Raw genomic sequence first — 19,928 nt, 5'->3', positions numbered from 1 at the left:
GGGTCCTGATGCCAGGGTCGTGGATCGAGCCCCGCACAGGCCCGGTGCTCCCCGGGGAGTCCGCTTGAGATTCTCGCCCCCTCTGCCCCAGCCCCACTCGCGTGTGCCCGCTCTCTCGCGCCCAGTAGAGACCGTCTTCACCAAGAATGCTGAAGGCGGATGATCTCCAACCGGACTTCCTTTCCAGCCAAGTATTCGTCAAGCGTGAGGGCCGCGTGATGCCCTCTCCAGGCGACAGGCACACACATCCTGCAGCAGCTGGGGGAGGATGTGCTCTTAGGGCACGACGGCTCTTACCCAGGAGGAGGCCACGGCTTAGGGGCCGGAAGACTGGGCAGAGCGCGGTGGCAGGAGCCCGCGGGGAAACGCGGGTCCCAGCACCACAGCTGCGCGCCAGAGGTGCGGGGACCGGTCCCGAGGCCAAGAGGCTGAAGCGCCGAGAGTGGCGCCTCCAAGACCCCTGCTCCGCAGACCTCCCGGGCACGCAACGTCCTTGGCCTGTCCGGCCCGGGGCCTGATGAAGGTGTGGTCCTCGCCCTCATGCGCTGCCGCCTGGCGTGGCTGGGGACAGCAGCGGTCTGCTCGGACCCACCCCCGAGCGCTGGAGCGGAGTCTGGTGACCTTAGCACAGTAAATTCTGGCAGCCCATTCCCTCCCACCCCGTCTGTCCCGCTGTAGGTGCCAGGGCCCTGGTGGGTCTCTGCCTCCCCGGGGGACGCTTGACCTCACCCCCGGCTCCGACCCCTTGTATGTCCGGGAAGCTGAAGCCAGAGTCTGTGCGTCTTTTCCTGGGAGTCTTCATTTAAAGTCTCCTTAGCAGGGATGTTGCCCTTCACTCAGCGAGGTTTGGGTTTGCTGCTCAGTGTGTCAAAACTGAACATACTGTTAAGGATACGCACTGTGAGGAACAGCAAGGCAACGACGGGCATAAAATGGAAGGTGGTGGTTATTTCTGGCGGGCGGGGGACGCAGGCCTGTGGTTCGGCAGGGCCCACAGGTGTGCGGGGAACACGAAGGTGCTAGTTCTTAAGCAGGGGTGTGGCTACACAGATGCTCATTTCCTAAGAATTCTTTACATTGTATAAATGTGTTTTATGTATACTTTTATTTACTTTTTATAAAGAATTTATTTGATGCAGAGAGAGAGAGCACAAGCAGGGCGGCAGCAGAGAGAGAGGGAGAAGCAGGCTCCCTGTGGGGCTTGATCCCTGGACCCTGAGACCATGACCTGAGCCGAAGGCGGGCTTAACCAGCTGAGCCACCCAAGTGCCTCTTATGTATACTTTTCACACACACACACACACACACACACACACTAATTCACAACTTAAATCGAGTAAGAGTAAAGGAAACTTTTAAAAGTGGTTACAATTACCTTCGTATTTTCTCTTGGAATCCTCTTGGTTTGGAAGTTTGCTGATATAGTGAGGAATTGCACAGGTTATTTCAGTTGATTTTTCTTTATGACCAATGTTTCCAGTTGTCCTTTTACCCTATAATTTAGAAAAGCAGCAAAACCACATTTTTTTGGGGGTACAGGCAATTTTAAATTGTGTTTTGTTCAATGAATATAAATACTTTTTGTGGAGAATAAGAGACTATTTATACCCTATTTTTATAAAGATATGTTCAGACACTGCAAGAATTCAAATCTGTTGTACCTTAGCTGTCAAAGATGGAGCATCTTCCGATTTTTGGGTTTCCTGGTGTTTCATACTTGTCAGTGAAAAACTTCTGTCTGCTTGTACAGATTTTGTTGAAGAAACTACAGAACAGGTACATTATATGTAAGAAACATTTTACATGTGGAAGCAACATTGATTTTAGATATAAAATAATGCTGAAGTTTGTAGTGTAAGACAAAGTGTACAGACATTTAAAACTTCTTTTCCCCAATATATGGATAACATTTGCCGGTTCCCCTTTACCCTACCATTTCACCGGTTTTGTCTTATTTTGGGCCACACAGGTTAGGGGTGTCAAGGAGGCTTTAGGCTAGGAGGGCCTTCCTGTTGGAGGACACGTCCTCCCTGCTCGGACACGCAGTCGTGAGGCAGTGAGCCACAGCGACCTCCTGCGGCAGTGCTCTTGGTTACCAGTGGTTAGAATGATGGCTCACGCAGGAGCCTGCCACTAAACCTACACTTTCCTCAAAGTGTGATCCCATTTAAATGACCCCGTGGTTGGTATGATCATCTCTGCTAGCTATTATTCTGGATTACAAAGCAGAAGCAAACAAAGGAAGGCAAGGAAATTTGAGGTTGTTGCCTTTAAAAGCGCATAGACCGATGACAAATACCCTATGTGGAAAACCCAAAAGACTCCACCCCCAAATTGCTAGAACTCATATAGGAATTCAGCAAAGTGGCAGGATAGAAAATCAATGCACAGAAATCAGTTGCAAATGAGACAGAAGAAAGAGAAATGAAGGAGTCAATCCCATTTACAACTGCACCAAAACCCCTAAGATACTTAGAAATAAACCTAACCAAAGATGCAAAGGATCTGTACTCAGAAAACTATAGACATTCATGAAAGAAATGGGGGAAGACACAAAGAAATGGAAAAACATTCCATGCTCATGGATTGGAAGGACAAATATTGTTAAAATGTCTATGCAACCCAGAGCAATCTACACATTCAATGCAATCCCTATCAAAATACCATCAATTCTTTTTTCACAAAGCTGGAACAAATAATCCTAAAATTTGTATGGAATCAGAAAAGACCCCAAATAGCAAAGGAAATGTTGAAAAAGAAAAACAAAGCTGGGGGCATCACATTGCCCTATTTCAAGCTATATTACAAAGCTGTGATCACCAAGACAGCTTGGTACTGGCACAAAAACAGACATATAGACCAATGGAACAGAATAGAGAGTCCAGTCCAACTGACTCTATGGTCAACTAATCTTTGACAAAGCAGGAAAGAATGTCCAATGGAACAAAGACAGTCTCTTCAACAAATGGTGTTGGGAAAATTGGACAGCCACATGCAGAAGAATGAAACTGGACCATTTCCTTACACTATGCCCAAAAATAGACTCAAAATGGATGAAAGACCTAAATGTGAGACAGGAGTCCATCAAAATCCTAGAGGACAACAAAGGCAGCAACCTCTGTGACCTCGGCCGCAGCGACTTCTTGCTAGACACGTCTCCAAAGGCAAGGGAAACAAAGGCAAAAATGAACTATTGGGACTTCATCAAGATAGTAAGCTTTTGCACAGCAAAGGAAACAGTCAACAAAACCGAAAGACAACTGACAGAATGGGAGAAGATATTTGCAAATGTCTTATCAGATAAAGGGCTAGTATCCAAAATCTATAAAGAACTTATCAAACTCAACACCCAAAGAATAATCCAAACAAGTGAGCAGAAGACATGAACAGACATTTCTCCAAAGAAGACATTCAAATAGCCACCAGACACATGAAAAAATACTCCACATCATTTGGCATCAGGGAAATACAAGTCAAAACCACAATTAGATACCACCTCACATCTGTCAGAATGGCTAAAATTAACAAGTCCGGAAACGACAGATGTTGGCGAGGATGTGGAGAAAGGGGAACCCTCCTACACTGTGGGTGGGAATGCAAGCTGGTGAAGCCACTCTGGAAAACAGTATGGAGGTTCCTCAAAAATTGAAAATAGAGCTACCCTACAACCCAGCAACTGCACTACTGGGTATTTACCCCAAAGATACGAATGTAGTGATCTGAAGGAGCACCTGCACCCCAATGTTCATAGCAGCAAAGTCCACAATAACCAAACTATGGAAAGAGCTCAGATGTCCATCGACAGATGAATGGATAAAGGAGATGTGGTTCATATATACAATGGAATATTATGCAGCCATCAAAAAAAATGAAATCTCATTTGCAATGACTTGGATGGAACTAGTGGGTATTATGCTAAGCAAAATAAGTCAGAGAAAGACAATTATCATATCTTACTCATATGTGGAGTTTAAAAAATAAGACAGAGGATCATAGGGGAAGGGAGGGAAAAATAAAACAAGATGAAATCAGAGAGGGCGAAAAATCATAAAAGACTCTTAATCATAGGAAACAAACTGAGGGTTGCTGGAGGGGGGGTGGGGGATAGGGTAACTGGGTGATGGGCATTAAGGAGGGCATGGGATGTAATGAGCACTGGGTATTATATAAGACTGATGAATCACTGAACTCTACCTCTGAAACTAATAATACACTATATATTAAGTAATTGAATTTAAATTAAAAAAACCCACCATCACCAAAAAACAACAAAAAAGTAAGCACGTAGTGGCTTTTTCTACCAAACTAGGGGTGACTGTTCCTATTGTATTTCTTCTGAGCCAAGCCTCATGCTGGCAGATCTTGGGGATGGTGGATAAGTACGGCCTGTCTTGAAGGAAAAATACTACTCAGCAATGAAAAGGTACAAACGAATGATAGCAACAGCAACATGGGTGAATCTCAAAAGCATTAGGCTGAACAAAAGAAGCCAGACACGGAAGAGCACCTGCTATATGATTCCACTCACAGGAAATTCTAGAACGGGCAAAGAAAGCTGCTCTGACAAGGGAAATCAGTGGTTGCCTCAGGCCAGGGCCAGGGACTCCTGATGGCAGGGGGCTGGGAGGGGTCCTCCTGAGGGGGAGGTTTGTACTGACTGGGGTGCTGGTCACATTCATGTCAGCTTTTGCCAAAACCCGCCAAAATGCACGCTTAAAATGGGTCCATCTTACTGAGGCAAATTGTACCTAAATAATGATGATTTAAAAAACCCCCACACTGGGCAACAGATGTACTTAGAAAGTTCACTGTCTGGCAGACAATTTGCTCCCAGCTGGAAAGTGGGGCTCCCAATCCGCCTGCAGTAAGGACATGCGGGACTGAGCGGAGGCTGGGAGGACAGGAGAGCATGTCTAGGTCCTCCTACTGTTTCAACCATATCCCATGGCTCATTATTCTTCTAGAATCCCAGAATGTTTCAATGCCTAGTGAAACTGATTTTTAAAATATCCATTATTTGCATGATATAAAGTAGAAAAATATGACTACATCCTTAAAAATAGATTTTGAGCAAAAATAATTAAAATGTACCTTTTAGATAATCTTCTTTGTCATGTAAATTTTTAAATATCCGACTAGTATAGATGTTTCTAATTTCAAGCTCTCGATCCTTCTCCTAAAGAGAACCACAATACCAATTTTTCTATAAATGTTTGCTCTTACCAGCCTCCATCTTGTCTATAAAACAATTTAAGTGGGCTCAGTATTTTTTGAATAAAATCTATAGATGCTAGCACAAACAGAAATAGGCCATAACCTTACATATCGTCCCCGACACCAAAAAGTACTTTTTAACAGAGCAACAGACTTTTGTGACGGGGACAATATAGCCGAGGGCTTTGCGAGCCAGCTTCTCTCACTGGAGTTTTTCTGTCCCCTGGGTCTGTGCCATGAAGTTTGCTGTTTTTTTCTCATGGTCCAGCACAGCACTAGCCACGTTGTGATCTAAACTAATTAAAATGAAATGAACAATTCAGTCCTCCCTCACATTACCCAGGTTTCCAGCGCTCAGTAGCTGCCCGTGGCTGGTGACCACACTCTCGGGTGGTGCAGGTAGAACATTCCCACCATCACAGGAAGTTCTACTAGACATGGCTGCATTTAGACAGTACATGCAGGGTGGGTAAAGCCTAGAACAAAGGCATCATTGTTCAGCTCTAAATCTCGGCATTTTTTTTTTTTAAAGATTTTATTTATTTATTTGAGAGAGAGAATGAGAGACAGAGAGCACGAGAGGGAAGAGGGCAGAGGGAGAAGCAGACCCCCCACTGAGCAGGGAGCCCAATGCGGGACTCGATCCGGGGACTCCAGGATCATGACCTGAGCCGAAGGCAGTCGCTTAACCAACTGAGCCACCCAAGCGCCCTAAATCTCGGTATTGACTTTTTATTTTATTATTTTTATTTTTTAAAGATTTATTTTTTATTTGAGAGAGAGAGAGAGAGAGAGAGAGCGTGAGCACAAGCAGGAGGGGCAGAGGGAGAGAGAATCCCAAGCAGACTCTTTGTTCATGACCCTGAGATCATGACCTGAGCCAAAACCAAGAGTTGGACACTCAGCTGACTGAGCCACCCAGGCGCCCCAAAAGTATTGACTTTTTAAAGTCTTGGCAAAACAAAATGTGTGAAATCCTGGCTTGTCGAGGAAAAAAAAAAAGGTTTCACTAAGCACCAAACACTCCTCTTACACATGCATCAAGAGGCAAGCCTGTTAGACTCAAGACCACCAAGTTTTAGCCAAAACCACAGTCAAAAGGAGTGTATGAGTGAAGGGTGTCTTCTCTTTTTTTTTTTTTTTTAAAGATTTTATTTATTTATTTGCGAGAGAGAGAATGAGAGAGAGAGCACATGAGAAGGGGGAGGGTCAGAGGGAGAAGCAGGCTCCCCGCCGAGCAGGAAGCCCGATGCGGGACTCGATCCCGGGACTCCAGGATCATGACCCGAGCCGAAAGCAGTCGCCCAACCAACTGAGCCACCCAGGCGCCCTGAAGGGTGTCTTCTGTGTGATTAGGCAGGAAAGCCTGGAGGAGGGGGCCCAAGGAAGGGTGGGGGCAGAGATGCGGGGTAGGGGGAGAGAGAGAGATCAGATGGGGTCTGGTCTCCCTGTGCCCTCAGAGATACTAAGAGGGTGAAGAAACAACTCTGAGGTTGGGAAACTCTCAGCACAGGAGGCCTTGGCGTGGCCCAGGAAATTCAAGCCGCTTCATCAAGCCCCCAGGTCAGCGTGGAGCAAGAGTAACATGGCGCTGCCAAGTGGTAAGTGGAAAAGGCTAAATGCAATGTCCAGGCAAAGGGCCAAAGAGAATGCTTCCCTCACTTACACAAGGAGTGGGACCCCACGGAGGGGAGCTGCGCGGAGAGCTAGGGAACCTGCTCCCCAGTCCTCAAGGTTACTGACCCAGGTAATCCCACAGCATAGGCTTCGGGATCGACGGTCTAGCCAAGGATCAGATGGCAGATGGATCTCAAGGCATTGGCATCAACAGACAACAGGCCAAGATCACTAAGATTGGACCTACTGAGAAGAGGCCATGAGTTTCACCAGCCAAATTCAGTAGACACCAGCCAGGTCCTGGGGACTTGGCTAGTTAAGACCAGTCATTCCTCAGTAGAACTAGGTCTAGAGGTTCAGAGGGTCAGGGGCCCCTTTCCCCTTTTACCAACAGAACGTGTACATCCTCCCCGCCCCCCGCCCTGGCTAGATGCTATCTCCACTGAGAAATGGGAGATGGGGTTGGGGAAAACTGCTGCAAGCCCCAGAGACAACCTAAACTAGGACCAGTTTCAACTGGACAGACTGAGACAAGCTTCTGTATAGTCTCCATATCTGTCCATGTCCCCACCTCCCACTTGTGGGAATGGGGCTCATAAGGGAGTATAGTTCAGTTATAGAAAATAAAAAACATACATATTTTTGCACATCTGAACTGGAGAGGGCAGGGTTTGTATTTATTTTTTATTTTTTTAAAGATTGATTTTATTTATTTATTTATTTATTTATTTATTTATTTGACAGAGAGAGAGAGAGAGAAAGAGAACAAGCAAGGGGAGCAGCAGAGGGAGAAGCAGGCTCCCTGCCTGAGCAGGGAGCTCAACGTGGGGCTCGATCCCAGGACCCTGGGATCATGACCTGAGCCAAAGGCAGACACTTAACCGACTGCGCCACCCAGACACTGCTGGTTTGTATTTATTTTAATCATAAAATTAATCTGCTATCAGAGGTAAATGGATAACATATGAGAATATTAATCTTTTCTAGAAATTAAGTTTCTGGGAACAAAAATGTTACAGTATGTTTCTCTTTTTATTTCTCATTGTGATAACACTGCATTTAGCAAGAAAGAACAGTAATGGGGACACTTTGATGCCATGAAAAATTGATCAAGTTATTCTAGATATTATGTTTAAGAAGAATATAATGTAGAAGATCTTAGATATATATATATTTTTTTACCTCTACTGGTTAAGACAAGAATAATTTTGATGTTTAGAGGGACAAGTGTTGATCGTCTGGAAAATTCAGTTATTTCTTTTGATTTGGTCCGGCTCCTTGGAGGGTGGAGTATGTGCTTCAGCAGCAGAGAGCAGGAAGAAGGCAGGTAAGAATGGCTGACTGGCAGGTGGCTGGTGCAGGGCTGGCTGGGGGCAAAAGGAAGTCACGTGAAGAACAGTCCTCCCTCAGGCTTGGAACAAATGTCCAAGTCTGGGTGCCCTCCACAGAGCTGGGCTCAAAATCAAAGACAACAGGTTCAGAACGCAACCCAGGATACTTGTGTAGTTGAGGTCAATCAGTTAATCAAGAGAAGCAATAAGAAGGAAAATCCACATCTAGGAATGCTCATGGAATGCTTGGGGAATATTTATAGAAAAAAGTACTCACAAGCTCAGGGACTATCAGGTCAGAGTTCAATGGGAAGTTGGGTCATGGTGGAAACCGTATTAAGATCAGGATAGATGGCTTCCAAAAGACAGGAAACAATATCTTAATAGACAATGCCACTTTGGCAGGGGTGAGCTTATAGCCCGGATGTAGGGTGGGGCTGCAGTACCTCATTTGGGAGCTGTGGAAGACTGACATTCTATCCCCTTACTTTGGCCCATACTCTCGAAATGGAGCAGAGTCTAGAATTGGTGTTGGATGACTTCAAAAATGAGTTTCAGGGCGCCTGGGTGGCTCAGTTGGTTAAGCGTCTGCCTTCAGCTCAGGTCATGATCCCAGGGTCCTGGGATCAAGTCCCAAATCAGGCTCCCTGCTTGGCAGGGAGTCGGCTACTCCCTCTGCCTCTCTGCTCCGCTCGTGCTCCCCATCTCTCTCTCTCTCTCTCTCTCCCCCTCCCTCCCTCCCCAAGATAAACAAAATCTTAAAAAGAAGAGAAAAGAAAAGAAAATGAGTTTCAAAGTACAGAAACAGAAATTCTGATCTTTGGGACCATGCCCTCCCAAACTCAGGTATTAATGATTTATGTTAATATGGCAGACTGCATTTTTCTAAAATTGGTTCAGCAATATTTCTGGTCCCATTTCTGGTCCCATGCTCTTCCAGAACCTTGTGACTCCCCATCAAGAATCCATTGCTCCTCCTCTTGTACCGCCTTGACAAAGGGAATGAGGTGGAAGAGACGCTATGTGACTGGTTCTCTTCCTGTCTGTATCTCTCCACTCTTCTCCTTGGAACCTAGCCGCCATGTTGTGAGGAAGCCCACACCACATGTGGGTGGTTCTGGCCAACACCCCAGGTATGAGCTCAGCTGTCAGTTGGCGCCAACTGCAGACATATGTGTGAGACTTCAGAGAATTCCAGCCCCATCTTTGAACCACCTTAGCTGATGTCAAGAGTGGCAGAGATGAGCTCTTTCCTGCAAGCCCTGCCCGAATTGTGGATTTGTGAACAAAATTAATATTCTCATTTCTTAAGCCACTAAAAGTTGTGGAGTAATATGTTATGCAGTCATAGTGACTGAAGCAGTCAGGACACTAAAACGTCCTTGAAGTTTCTATTCCATTTCTCCTTGGGTCAGTACCATGGATGACCATGAAGCCTAAGAGGCAATCTCATTTTTCCAGATGAAACAGGACTGGAAAGAAGGTAGGAGTATATCCTGAATGTAGGAAGAAACTATGGTGATAGGCCATGGGTGTAATGACTGAGTTATGGGAAATGAACCAGTGGATTGTTTTAAATCATTTTGTACAATACAATCCTTTGTGTTTCATTTTCCTTCATGTGTTTTTCATCTGTCTTCTGGCTCTTTGTTTTTGGGAGATTTCCTCCATTTCCTCCATGGCCCCACCTCCTGGTCCCACCCCAGAGATTCTGATGGATTTTCCTTATCTCCTAGCTCTTCTACTGAGTTTCATATGCTGGAATCATCTTTTAATTTTCACTTGCTATTCTCTGATTTTTTCCATGTTCATAACATTCTTACTTTATGGGCATAGTATCTTCTTTCCTGGATATTAAACTAAACCTACAGGGTGAGCTGTTCTGCTTGCTATTCCCGTGCTTTCTTCATGCTGCTGGTTTTCTTCACAGATGTAGTTGCTTGAGCATATTTAAAAATAAGGGGCTGGATTATTTTATTTACCTTACTTTATTTTATATGGAAATTTATTTCTTTAGTAGGCTTCCTTCCTGAACGGGAAGGTAGGTTGGCTCTGGGTAAATCAATGGGACATGGTGACTGTCAGGTTTCACTTTGAGGCAAGTCATTTGACTAAGTGCCTCCCACATTCCAGAATGTACCCTTTGAAGGGCTTTACCTGGGATGTCAGCATTTTACCCTGGGTGGCTGGTTTCTTCTCAAGCAATTCATTCACAAACTTCCTGCCTGACGGAAGATGCTGGACTCAGGTACTGTGAGTGCTGTTGACAGGATGGGCAGGTGAGCTTGGTGACTCAATCCCATGTGCTCAAGTGCTTTTCCCTCCTGTCCTCTGCTGGACAAATGCTTTTCCAGCACCTCTTGCTGTGGCTTCTTCTGCTCTGTGTCATCCACATAAATTTTTCCACCCACTTTCTGTCCGCAATAAATGTACCCAAATCTCTACTGTTTGCCGATGACTTGCCCCCAGCTCTTTGCTTTTGTGTGTCTGCTTTCTTTCAGTCCTTTACTGATTCCTTCCACGGGGGTTCTGAAGGGAGGGCACTTAGATATGCGCTATCATCCCCAACAGTTGAAGCCAGAGTGAACAATGTCTTTCTCAGCCCAAACCAGAATCCCCATTTATCTGCTGGTGAATGTGGTGTAAGGTCCCTATCTCTCATGACAGCAGTTGGTCTCCTGATGCCTGGTCCCACCCCAGAGATTCTGATTTTGCAGGTATGGATGTGGCCAGGGCAATGGAGTTTTCAAAGCTCCCCAGATGATGACTATGTGGCCAAGTTTGAGGACCTCACTTCAGCCAAACGTGAAGATGGCTGCCCCAAGGCTCTGCTCCTGCTGGTCACTTGTGTTGATTCTGAGTTTGGGGTTTCCCTCTCCATTCCTGTTACCTCACCAGCCATTTTTCTGCAGTGTGATTTAGGTTGTGACTATCTGTGTCTGGTTTCTCCATCAATCCAAAAAATTGTTTTTGATCCTTTTATCTTTCAGAAATTCTTTGGCAGTTCTGGTACAATTGTGGTATCCTTTCTGGGGTTATGGGTTATTGTCTCCCCGCTCCAAGATTTTATTTATTTATTTATTTGACAGAGAGAGAGACGGCAAGAGAGGGAACACAAGCAGGGGGAGTGGGAGAGGGAGAAGCAGGCTTCCCGCTGAGCAGGGAGCCTGATGCGGGGCTCGATCCCACGACCCCGGGATCACGACCTGAGCCGAAGGCAGACACTTAATGACTGAGCCACCCAGGCGCCCGAAGGGTTATTGTTTTATTTTTTATTTTTTAAAGATTTAATCTATTTATTTGACAGAGAGAGACAGTGAGAGAGGGAACACAAGCAGGCAGAGCGGGAGAGGAAGAAGCAGCTTCCCGCTGAGCAGGGAGCCCGATGCGGGGCTCGATCCCAGGACCCTGGGATCATGACCTGAGCCGAAGGCAGATGCTTAATGACTGAGCCACCCAGGCACCCCAGGTTATTGTTTTAAAAGTATGTTTTCTGTCATTTCCATGGGGCTGGGGCAGGAAGGGATGAAAAATGTGTATTTAGCCCATCTTCTTGATCTATTTCAACTCTTTTTTTATGCATAAATGTGATTTTTCTTATTTTTCCCTTTGAAAGGATTTTATTATAAAAATATCAAAAATATACAAAAGTAGGGAAAATAGTACAGTGAATCTCCATGAACCAATATAACCAGATTCACCGATGAACAACTCATGCCCTGTCTGTTTCTCACTACACACCACCCTCTCTGATCTCTGATTCTATTCCCTGTCTGGGAATTATTTTGAGGCAAATTCTAGACACCATATAATTTAATATGTAAGTCTTTCACTGTGTATCTATAGCAGACAAGGACATCCTTTTTAAAACCTAACCACAATATCAACATTTCACCTACCAAAAAAAATCAATAATAATCCCATAATATCAAATATTCAGTTTGTTTCACATTTTTCCAACTGTCTTATAATATTTTTCAAAAGTTTGCTTGAATCAGATTCCAAACAAGATCCAAAACATTGAGATTAATATGTAAAAGATTTTATTTATTTATTTAAGAGAGAGAGGGAGAGTGAGAGGGAGAAGCAGACTCTCCACTGAGCAGAGAGCCTGATGTGGGACTGGATCACAGGACCCTGAGATCATGACCTGAGCCTAAGGCAGGCGTTTAACCAACTGAGCCAGCCAGGCGCCCTAATTCTCATCTTTAAAGCACAGTTTATTTTTTTTCTTTTTAAAATATTTAATTAATTAATTTATTTAGAGTGTGAGTAGGGAGAAGGGGCTGAGGGAGAGGGAGAGAGAGAATCTGGAGCAGACTCCACGCTGAGCATGGAGCCACATACGAAGCTCTATCTCATTACCCTGAGATCATGACCTGAGCCGAAATTAAGAGTTGGACGCTCAACTGACTGAGCCAATCAGGTGCCCCTAAAACACACTTTAAAAGACGGTTTTGTAAACATTTCCAAGAGAAACTTTAAAATAAATCTGTTGGCCACTAAAATTACTCACAATATTTTAATGATGTAAGGTAGTTAAAAAAAAACTTAGTTTGGGTTACATTAACATGATAAGAAAACAATAATATTAATTCATGTGACGGAATGAGAATGTTAACAGGAAGTTTTGTTATGAATAGCTTAGAGATTTAATTTTTCTCGTTACAGCACATATTCACCAGGCTGTGAACTCATCCCAGTAATTTCAGATCCTCTATCTGTTCATATGGTTGTAGGGACAAAAAGTTAATTTGAGAAATAGATTCTTGAAGTTAAATAATTTAAAGAATAGCTTTGATATTTTGGGAAGCAGAACTTCACAAATTTTGTTACATTTGGCTTTAAAAGAAGTACCTTAAGTTTTTGCTGAAGGCGTTTTATTTCCATTTGCAGAGTCTTTGTAGCTGCTTGAGCTGCTAAGGTCTTCCGGGTCTCAATGGCCAGCTGCCGATTAAAGGCTCTATTGTTCAACCTCAGTTGTTTCTCCAAGCTCTGAAAACAGTATATATTTCAACTCTTCGGTAACCAGTGTAGTATTGTTAAAAAAAAAAAAAAAAAACTTCAATTGTAATGGAACTAATTGCATTTATGAGAAGTGTGAAGTTTTAATACAATTTTAGTGCATGGCTCCTACGGGGGACATAGATTAGAACTAAATATAACCACACACACAGACACAAAAGCAAAAAACCCCAGATCACAACTCTAGAGAATCAATATATTTTGAACCTAATGTTTTTTACACTCTGGAATTTGATTTAAAAAATACAAACAACCTTTGAGCATTTCTTGAAAATGAATAAATATGCCATGCTTTAAAACTCAACCCAAGTGGCTGTGCTAACACGGAGACCTGCTAACGTGGCAGGTGCATTCAGGAGCTCTGTCAAGCCTCGGTCGCTGGAGGGCTGTCCAGCAGCAGGGCAGCTGTGCGGGCTCGAAGGCGGGCTCAACTCTCCGCTGACGGACGCTGGGAGCTCCTTCAGGGACTCATCCTCCACCCCCACCCCCCAAAGAGGGAGGAATTCTAAGACCAGAAGGTCTCTGCCAGCACCGCGGCCGTCTGCACCCAGGGCTCACGGGTATGCGGGCACCTCCTCTCCATCCTCTGCAGAGCATGAGAATTTTACTGCAGAACTCTTTGGTCTGGACTTGGACAGAGGCTTGGCCGAAAAGGCCTTTTCTTTCCTTTTTTCCCACATTATAGTAATACTTTCTCATTAAAGAAAAGCGGGCAATATGGTAAGCTAGAAGAATGAAATAATCACTAAAAACCCCAGTCTCCAAACTATTAACATTAAAAAAAATACTACATGTTTTGGCTCATAAACATTTTCTCCGACCACCAAATGCCCTACAGCCAAACAAAATTTCCCATATGACTAAGTGCGCCTGATAAGAAAATAGTTCTTGAATTCTTTTTGGTTTTGGTTATAGATATAAAACAGGAACTACTTAACATGTATATGTAAAAATATGTAGATGAGATAAAAAGAAATTTACTTTCAAATAATAGAACTTCGGATTATGAATTACATGACTGAAAAGGAGGCTGCTCATCATTTTCTGGAGCTCACACGCCCGTTTTATGGGAGAAAATTCTCTTTGAAAAAAGAGGAGGATTTTTACCAAAGAGGAAGTAACCGATAAAAAAGTACATGAAATGAACTTGATATTTTCTTTTTTCAAGTTCATAAAAAAATCGGCCTCTTACCATCATATAATAAGGCATTAAGCAGTAAATTTTTTAAAAGTATGTTTGTCCATAGAGACCAAGGACTAACATAAAATTGGCAGAATTCTCAGTAGAATCAGGGTGTTCTCCCAAATCATCCCTTATAGTGCAGTCCCTGAGCCTTTGATGACCATGTGCCATTCAGGAAGATCAACGTGTTCATGTCAATGATTGTAGTTCCTTTCCCCTCTCTGTTCCCAGGAGCATTATCTGGGAAACGCTTCTGTTGCGAACATACCAACAATGTCTGTGCGGTGGTGAGAAGACAGCTGACCAGGGAATATGAGGAAAGGGGCAGGAGAGATGCAGGGGGCAGGCTTTTAGGAAAGTAGGCTTTTAATAAATAGTATGAAGTAGAAGGTTAGCTTCTAAGAGGTTTCACCCACCCAACCCAACCCAACCCAACCCAACCCAACCCAATACAACCCAGCCCAACCCAACCCAACCCAATACAACCCAGCCCAACCCAACCCAACCCAATACAACCCAGCCCAACCCAACCCAACCCAATACAACCCAGCCCAACCCAACCCAACCCAATACAACCCAGCCCAACCCAACCCAACCCAATACAACCCAGCCCAACCCAACCCAACCCAACCCAACCCAACCCAACACAACCCAGCCCAACCCAACCCAACCCAATACAACCCAACCCAACCCAACCCAACCCAATACAACCCAACCCAACCCAACCCAACCCAACCCAACCCAACCCAATACAACCCAACAACCTTTCCAGCACACGAACAGGCTTAGAGAATGGTCATTTCCAGACAAACAAGCCCTGCCACAGGATGAGCTCACTAGACCACAGAAGGAACATCTGCCCTTCCCCACCCCTGAACCCCCCTTAGACAGCATCACTGGTGTGGCCTGCAGGCAAAGCAGCTGGTGATGCTCTCCTACACAGGGGCAAGCGTGCTGCAGGTACACCCTCTCCGTGTCCATTTTGGAACATTACAGTTTCTAGGCCTCTGAAATACGGACCTGTATTTTTTTGTCATTTGCCTCCGTTTTTGTTGTAAGAACAGACAATCTTTGAGTAAGTTCCTCCCTCTCTGCAAGGTTTTTGTCTTCAGAAAGTTTCTGCAGTGCCTGCAAGGCATCTTTAGTCTTCAGCAGCTCACTGTCAGCTTCTCGAAGTTTCCTAGATGCACTTCTTTCCTTTTCCTGGGATTTCCTAAGTAGCTGCCTCAAATTTTTGACTTCGTTCTGATGTTTTGCCATAATTTGAGGTAGATTATTTTGTGAATTCTCATATTTCCCTATAGCTTTCAAGTGCCTAAGCTGCAGCTGTTTCAAAAATTGGTTTTCTATGACCATGGCTTCCAATTTACGATGGATATCCCCTAGTTCATTTTTTAGCTCTTTAATCTTATGAAGCCTTGCTGAGAGTATGCGATGAGTCATGGCGTCTCTTCTTTGGGTAATCATATTGTTTTGGGCATTTAAAAGTGGTGCATTCCAGTTGTGCTTTTTTTCAACTGAGATTTCCTTCTGGCCTGTGTAAGCAGATAATCCAGTTTGTTACTAGTAATATGCATACACATATGCAGATATGCACGTTTGTGTTCCCCCCACCCCCACCCCGCACACATGCGCACATACACAGGCAAACTAGAAGGGGAAAGAGCATGTAATGAATAGCCATGCTCCAGGGCAGGGATTTCATATGCAGAATACTCCATTCAAGGTCAGCAGTAGTCTATTTAACAGCTGAAGACTGTAAGTCATTTGTCCAAGGTTATATAACCACAAAGTCACATGGAATGGATTGAAAAGCAGGTCTTCTTTGACTGGAAAACCTATACTTACTTCTATTATTAAAGCTATACTAAAAACCATAATAATAGATAACATTTACTAAGGGCTTACCATGTGTTAAGCATTGAACTAAATGCTTTATGTAGATTATCTGATATAATCCTTCCAGTAATATGTTATGAGGCAATTCGAACGTAACACCTTAGAGTCCAATGTTATATATGAAGACCTCATATATTCAAAAAGACCCTTAGAAAGCCATTGAGCTGCTTAGAGAAAATATGCGGATATTCTATCTCTCAGTAAATCCAACATAGACAATTTTTCCTGTTACTTTGACTGGGCTTTAAAGGAAGTAGTTAGTTGACTTGTATTCAGAAGTCTATTTTAAACAAAATGTATCTAAACAATATTACACCCAGCTTCTAAGCACCAAGCTTATATAACTGCATTGAGTATGTCAAATGTATATGTAACATCACTGCATTATTATCCCCTTTTAAAGATGAACAAACTGATGCTTCATGAAGTCACTTATGGATGGGCACACAGCTAGTAAGTGGGAGACGGAACCCTGGTCCCATATGTATGTGCATCCGTATGACATTTCTGTACATATATGTGCACACTGCATATGTGTGTGTACATGTTATTATATTTATATGCTGAGAGAGACTGAACCTAGATTCTAGGATCTAAGAGAAGCATGGTCTTCATCCTGGAGCAAGAAAGCACTTAGTGACCAGCGTCACTGGAGTCCTAGCCTTAAGCTATTGGCCCAACTGTGGACCCATCATCTGAGACTCGGCTTAACGCATTTGGCACAGGTGGTGGGAAAGGAGGTTCAGCCTGCAGTGGAAGTGAGCCAGCAGAAATCGAGGATGCTTTAGGGGATAAAGTGCTTAAATCTTGACTATGACAGACTACGCAGGGATGACATGATCATAGTACCTGCATCACATCAATAGTTGATGGACTGTCTTTACAACTATGCCTCCAAAGGTCCTTATTTTCCCACTGGGAACAACTTAGTAAGGGCTCTGGTTGGATATTTGAGTATTTTGGAATAGGTTTTTGAGCACACTGAAAACTGGAAAGCCGAAGTCAGTCTCTAGGCCACCTACTGGAAGGCCAGGCACTTTGATACCTTAGGAGCTGGCTAGGGGAACGCCGGACCCAGGCAGTGTGGATCCGGCTGGATTACGACAGGGGTGGGTGGGGCTGTCATGTCCTACACCATGTCCAGCATGACTGAAGCCTGACTCCCAACTTAGAATGTTTTACACTCTTGGGTGGTGTGACTTGGAGGAGAGAAGGATTTCCATGGGACCAGAAGGATGAAGGGTGGCGGGTTCTGTGGGCAGTGAAGGCTTCTGTCTCTCTCTTATGCTGTGCTCACGTGATGGGAGGGCAGAGTCAGAATGAGTGGGTGCCTGGGACGAGTCCCTGTGGCCGTGGGAGCACCGGCCAAGGCGCCAGGAAGAAGTGTGCATACAGGGGAATGGGTACTTTGAAAACAGGAGGAATCAGCCTCTTAGTGATCAGTGTGCTTGGACAAGGAGCACATAAGTGATGAGAATGAAGGACCAGAAGCCCTTCCCCAGTGTTCTCATCTGTGTAAGGCCACCCACACTCTCTCCATCCCCCAAACACGCCCGAGATTGCATTTTTTGCCTACCCTGGTGGGTGTTTGGGGGAGGATGAACCAGACTTGTTTGCTTCAGAAGGTAAATATACCACTTGTGTTTGAGTGATACAGAATAAATTCATACTATACATATTATGCATACTTGTATACTAATTAAGGTTATGGAAAGTTGAAGCAGGGTTTAGTCAATGATTTTGTATCTCATTACACTAACCTACACATGTAAGAATGACAAAATTTACAATTTCTTTCTTTCTTTTTTGTTTTTTTAGTTAACATATACTGTATTATTAATTTCAGGGGTAGAATTTAGTGATTCATCAGTTGCACATAACACCCAGTGCTCATTACATCCAGTGCCCTCCTTAATGCCCATCACCCAGTTAGCCCATCCCCCCACCTACCTCCCCTCCAGCAACCCTGTTTGTTTCTTAGAGTTAAGTGTCTCTTACAATTTCTATCTCATTTTATACAATGAGGCAGATTTGGCCTAATGATTAAACTACTCTTAGTGAAGTGACTAAATTAAATTTGATTGCACCAAAATTAATTTGCCCCAATTTATGACCAGGTATCTTGCATAAAACACTCAATAAATATTTGTGGAATAATAGAGGAAACAATTTTTAAAAGTTAAATTATCAGGCACTTAGAACCCGAAGTGCAGTTCCTGTAGAAATAGTTTTATAAATTCTGCCTTTCATGTAGCCCCATAAAAGTGTAGAATCAATATAAAATGTAGTGTAGAGAGCCATGATCCCTGTCCCATAAAACCTTGGGGCTAGACTGTTTCTGAATTATTATTATTATTCTGGTGCGTATACAGTATTTTCCATAGTACTCCCAGAAGGGTTGGGGACAGCAGACTTTAATCAAAGAATATTTTTGTGAAATATAGGACTCTTCACACTAAGTGAACTAAAGATCAGTCTCATCTTAGTTTTTGTTGCCAAATCAGTTTAGGTGCCAAAGATATAGAAAATACTTGATTTTCAGAGTTTTGTAAATTACAAATGTGGCTAAGGGATTGTAACCAGGGAGCCTACGAACGATGTGGGTTCTATTGTGATAATCTCTTCCAAATGCCACAAACAGACTTCTTTTGACAGAGTCCCATGTGAGAGAAGGAACTGGACCTTTCATCTCCTACCCTGGGCCTTGCCCGTGAGTGTAAGGCTCCCACCTCTCTGGGAAAGGGGCTTTTAGCCTTTTGAGAATCTGGTAGAAATAGCTGAAAGTCTCTTCCACTTGACCATCAGAACTGCCATCGGTCAACAGCTGGAAAATACTTAAGCTCCTAATACTATACGTGGAACACGCCTACCGTTATGTTACCCGTATCTCCCACCCCCAGCCTCTTGTGACCAGGTGTGCCTAGGACTCCCTGTGCTACTTCTGGGTCATCTAGAATCTTCAGGTCCCCTTCTTCCAAGCTGTAGGGTAGGGATTCTTAATCTAAGACCCATGTCTGTGGGCCCCATGAAAATCTTTGCATATTTTGTGTCTATTTGGATTTGTAAACTTTTCTAGGGAGAAGGACCTGAAGATTCTAGATGACCCAGAAGTAGCACAGGGAGTCCTAGGCACACCTGGTCACAGGAGGCTGGGGGTGGGAGACACGGGTAACGTAACGGTAGGCGTGTTCCACGTATAGTATTAGGAGCTTAAGTATTTTCCAGCTGTTGACCGATGGCAGTTCTGATGGCCAAGTGGAAGAGACTTTCAGCTCTTTCTCTATTAGGGGTATTTATAAGCCTAGGATTGCCTAAAATGGGAGGGAGTCATCACGGTCCAGGCAAGGAGCGAGATCGAGGATATCACAAGGCTGCTTTCAGTTTGGACAGTTAGGAATGGACGGTGTGGGTGCTGCTACAGTCCGCGAGGGAATGACATTATTAACAGCCTTTGGAACCATCCCCGTTTCAAAGAATGATCTTTGCCTCACCGGACTTGAAGCTCGTCTTCTTGGGGTGTTGAAACGGGTTTTTACATTTCATTGGCAACTCAAACCTTGGTTCTTCTGCTGAGATGAAAGGCAAGAAGCCAGTGAGATCCAAGTATCTGTAGCGAGGCCACCTGTTAACTAAAAATGGAACCAGCCTCACTGCTGGGC

General features: G+C 44.1%; 1 protein-coding gene and 1 long non-coding RNA gene across 3 annotated transcripts in view; one reads left to right on the top strand and one right to left on the bottom strand.

Moving 5' to 3' along the window:
* Positions 1-19,928, bottom strand: part of LCA5L (lebercilin LCA5 like) — a 44,533-nt gene that overhangs the window by 3,334 nt on the left and 21,271 nt on the right. For both annotated transcript variants that reach the window (XM_064578752.1, XM_045902431.3), the window contains 5 exons: positions 15,391-15,905; positions 13,020-13,157; positions 5,092-5,176; positions 1,662-1,765; positions 1,376-1,493 (listed from right to left, as the gene is read on the bottom strand). In XM_064578752.1, the coding sequence (XP_064434822.1) occupies positions 1,376-1,493; positions 1,662-1,765; positions 5,092-5,176; positions 13,020-13,157; positions 15,391-15,905 (960 nt within the window). The remainder of the gene's footprint in view (positions 1-1,375; positions 1,494-1,661; positions 1,766-5,091; positions 5,177-13,019; positions 13,158-15,390; positions 15,906-19,928) is intronic.
* LOC135362598 (uncharacterized) lies at positions 6,648-13,026 on the top strand. Its single transcript, XR_010407498.1, has 4 exons — positions 6,648-6,815; positions 7,576-7,738; positions 8,051-8,158; positions 11,470-13,026. It is a non-coding gene; the product is annotated as an uncharacterized LOC135362598 (long non-coding RNA).

Source organism: Mirounga angustirostris, unplaced genomic scaffold, assembly GCF_029215605.1.
Source record: "Mirounga angustirostris isolate CCGP_5_RB_7025 unplaced genomic scaffold, mMirAng1.0.hap1 SCAF_1, whole genome shotgun sequence".
Lineage (NCBI taxonomy): Eukaryota > Metazoa > Chordata > Mammalia > Carnivora > Phocidae > Mirounga > Mirounga angustirostris.
The sequence above is the reverse complement of the archived record's forward strand: the minus strand, read 5'-3'. Positions and strand labels throughout refer to the sequence as shown.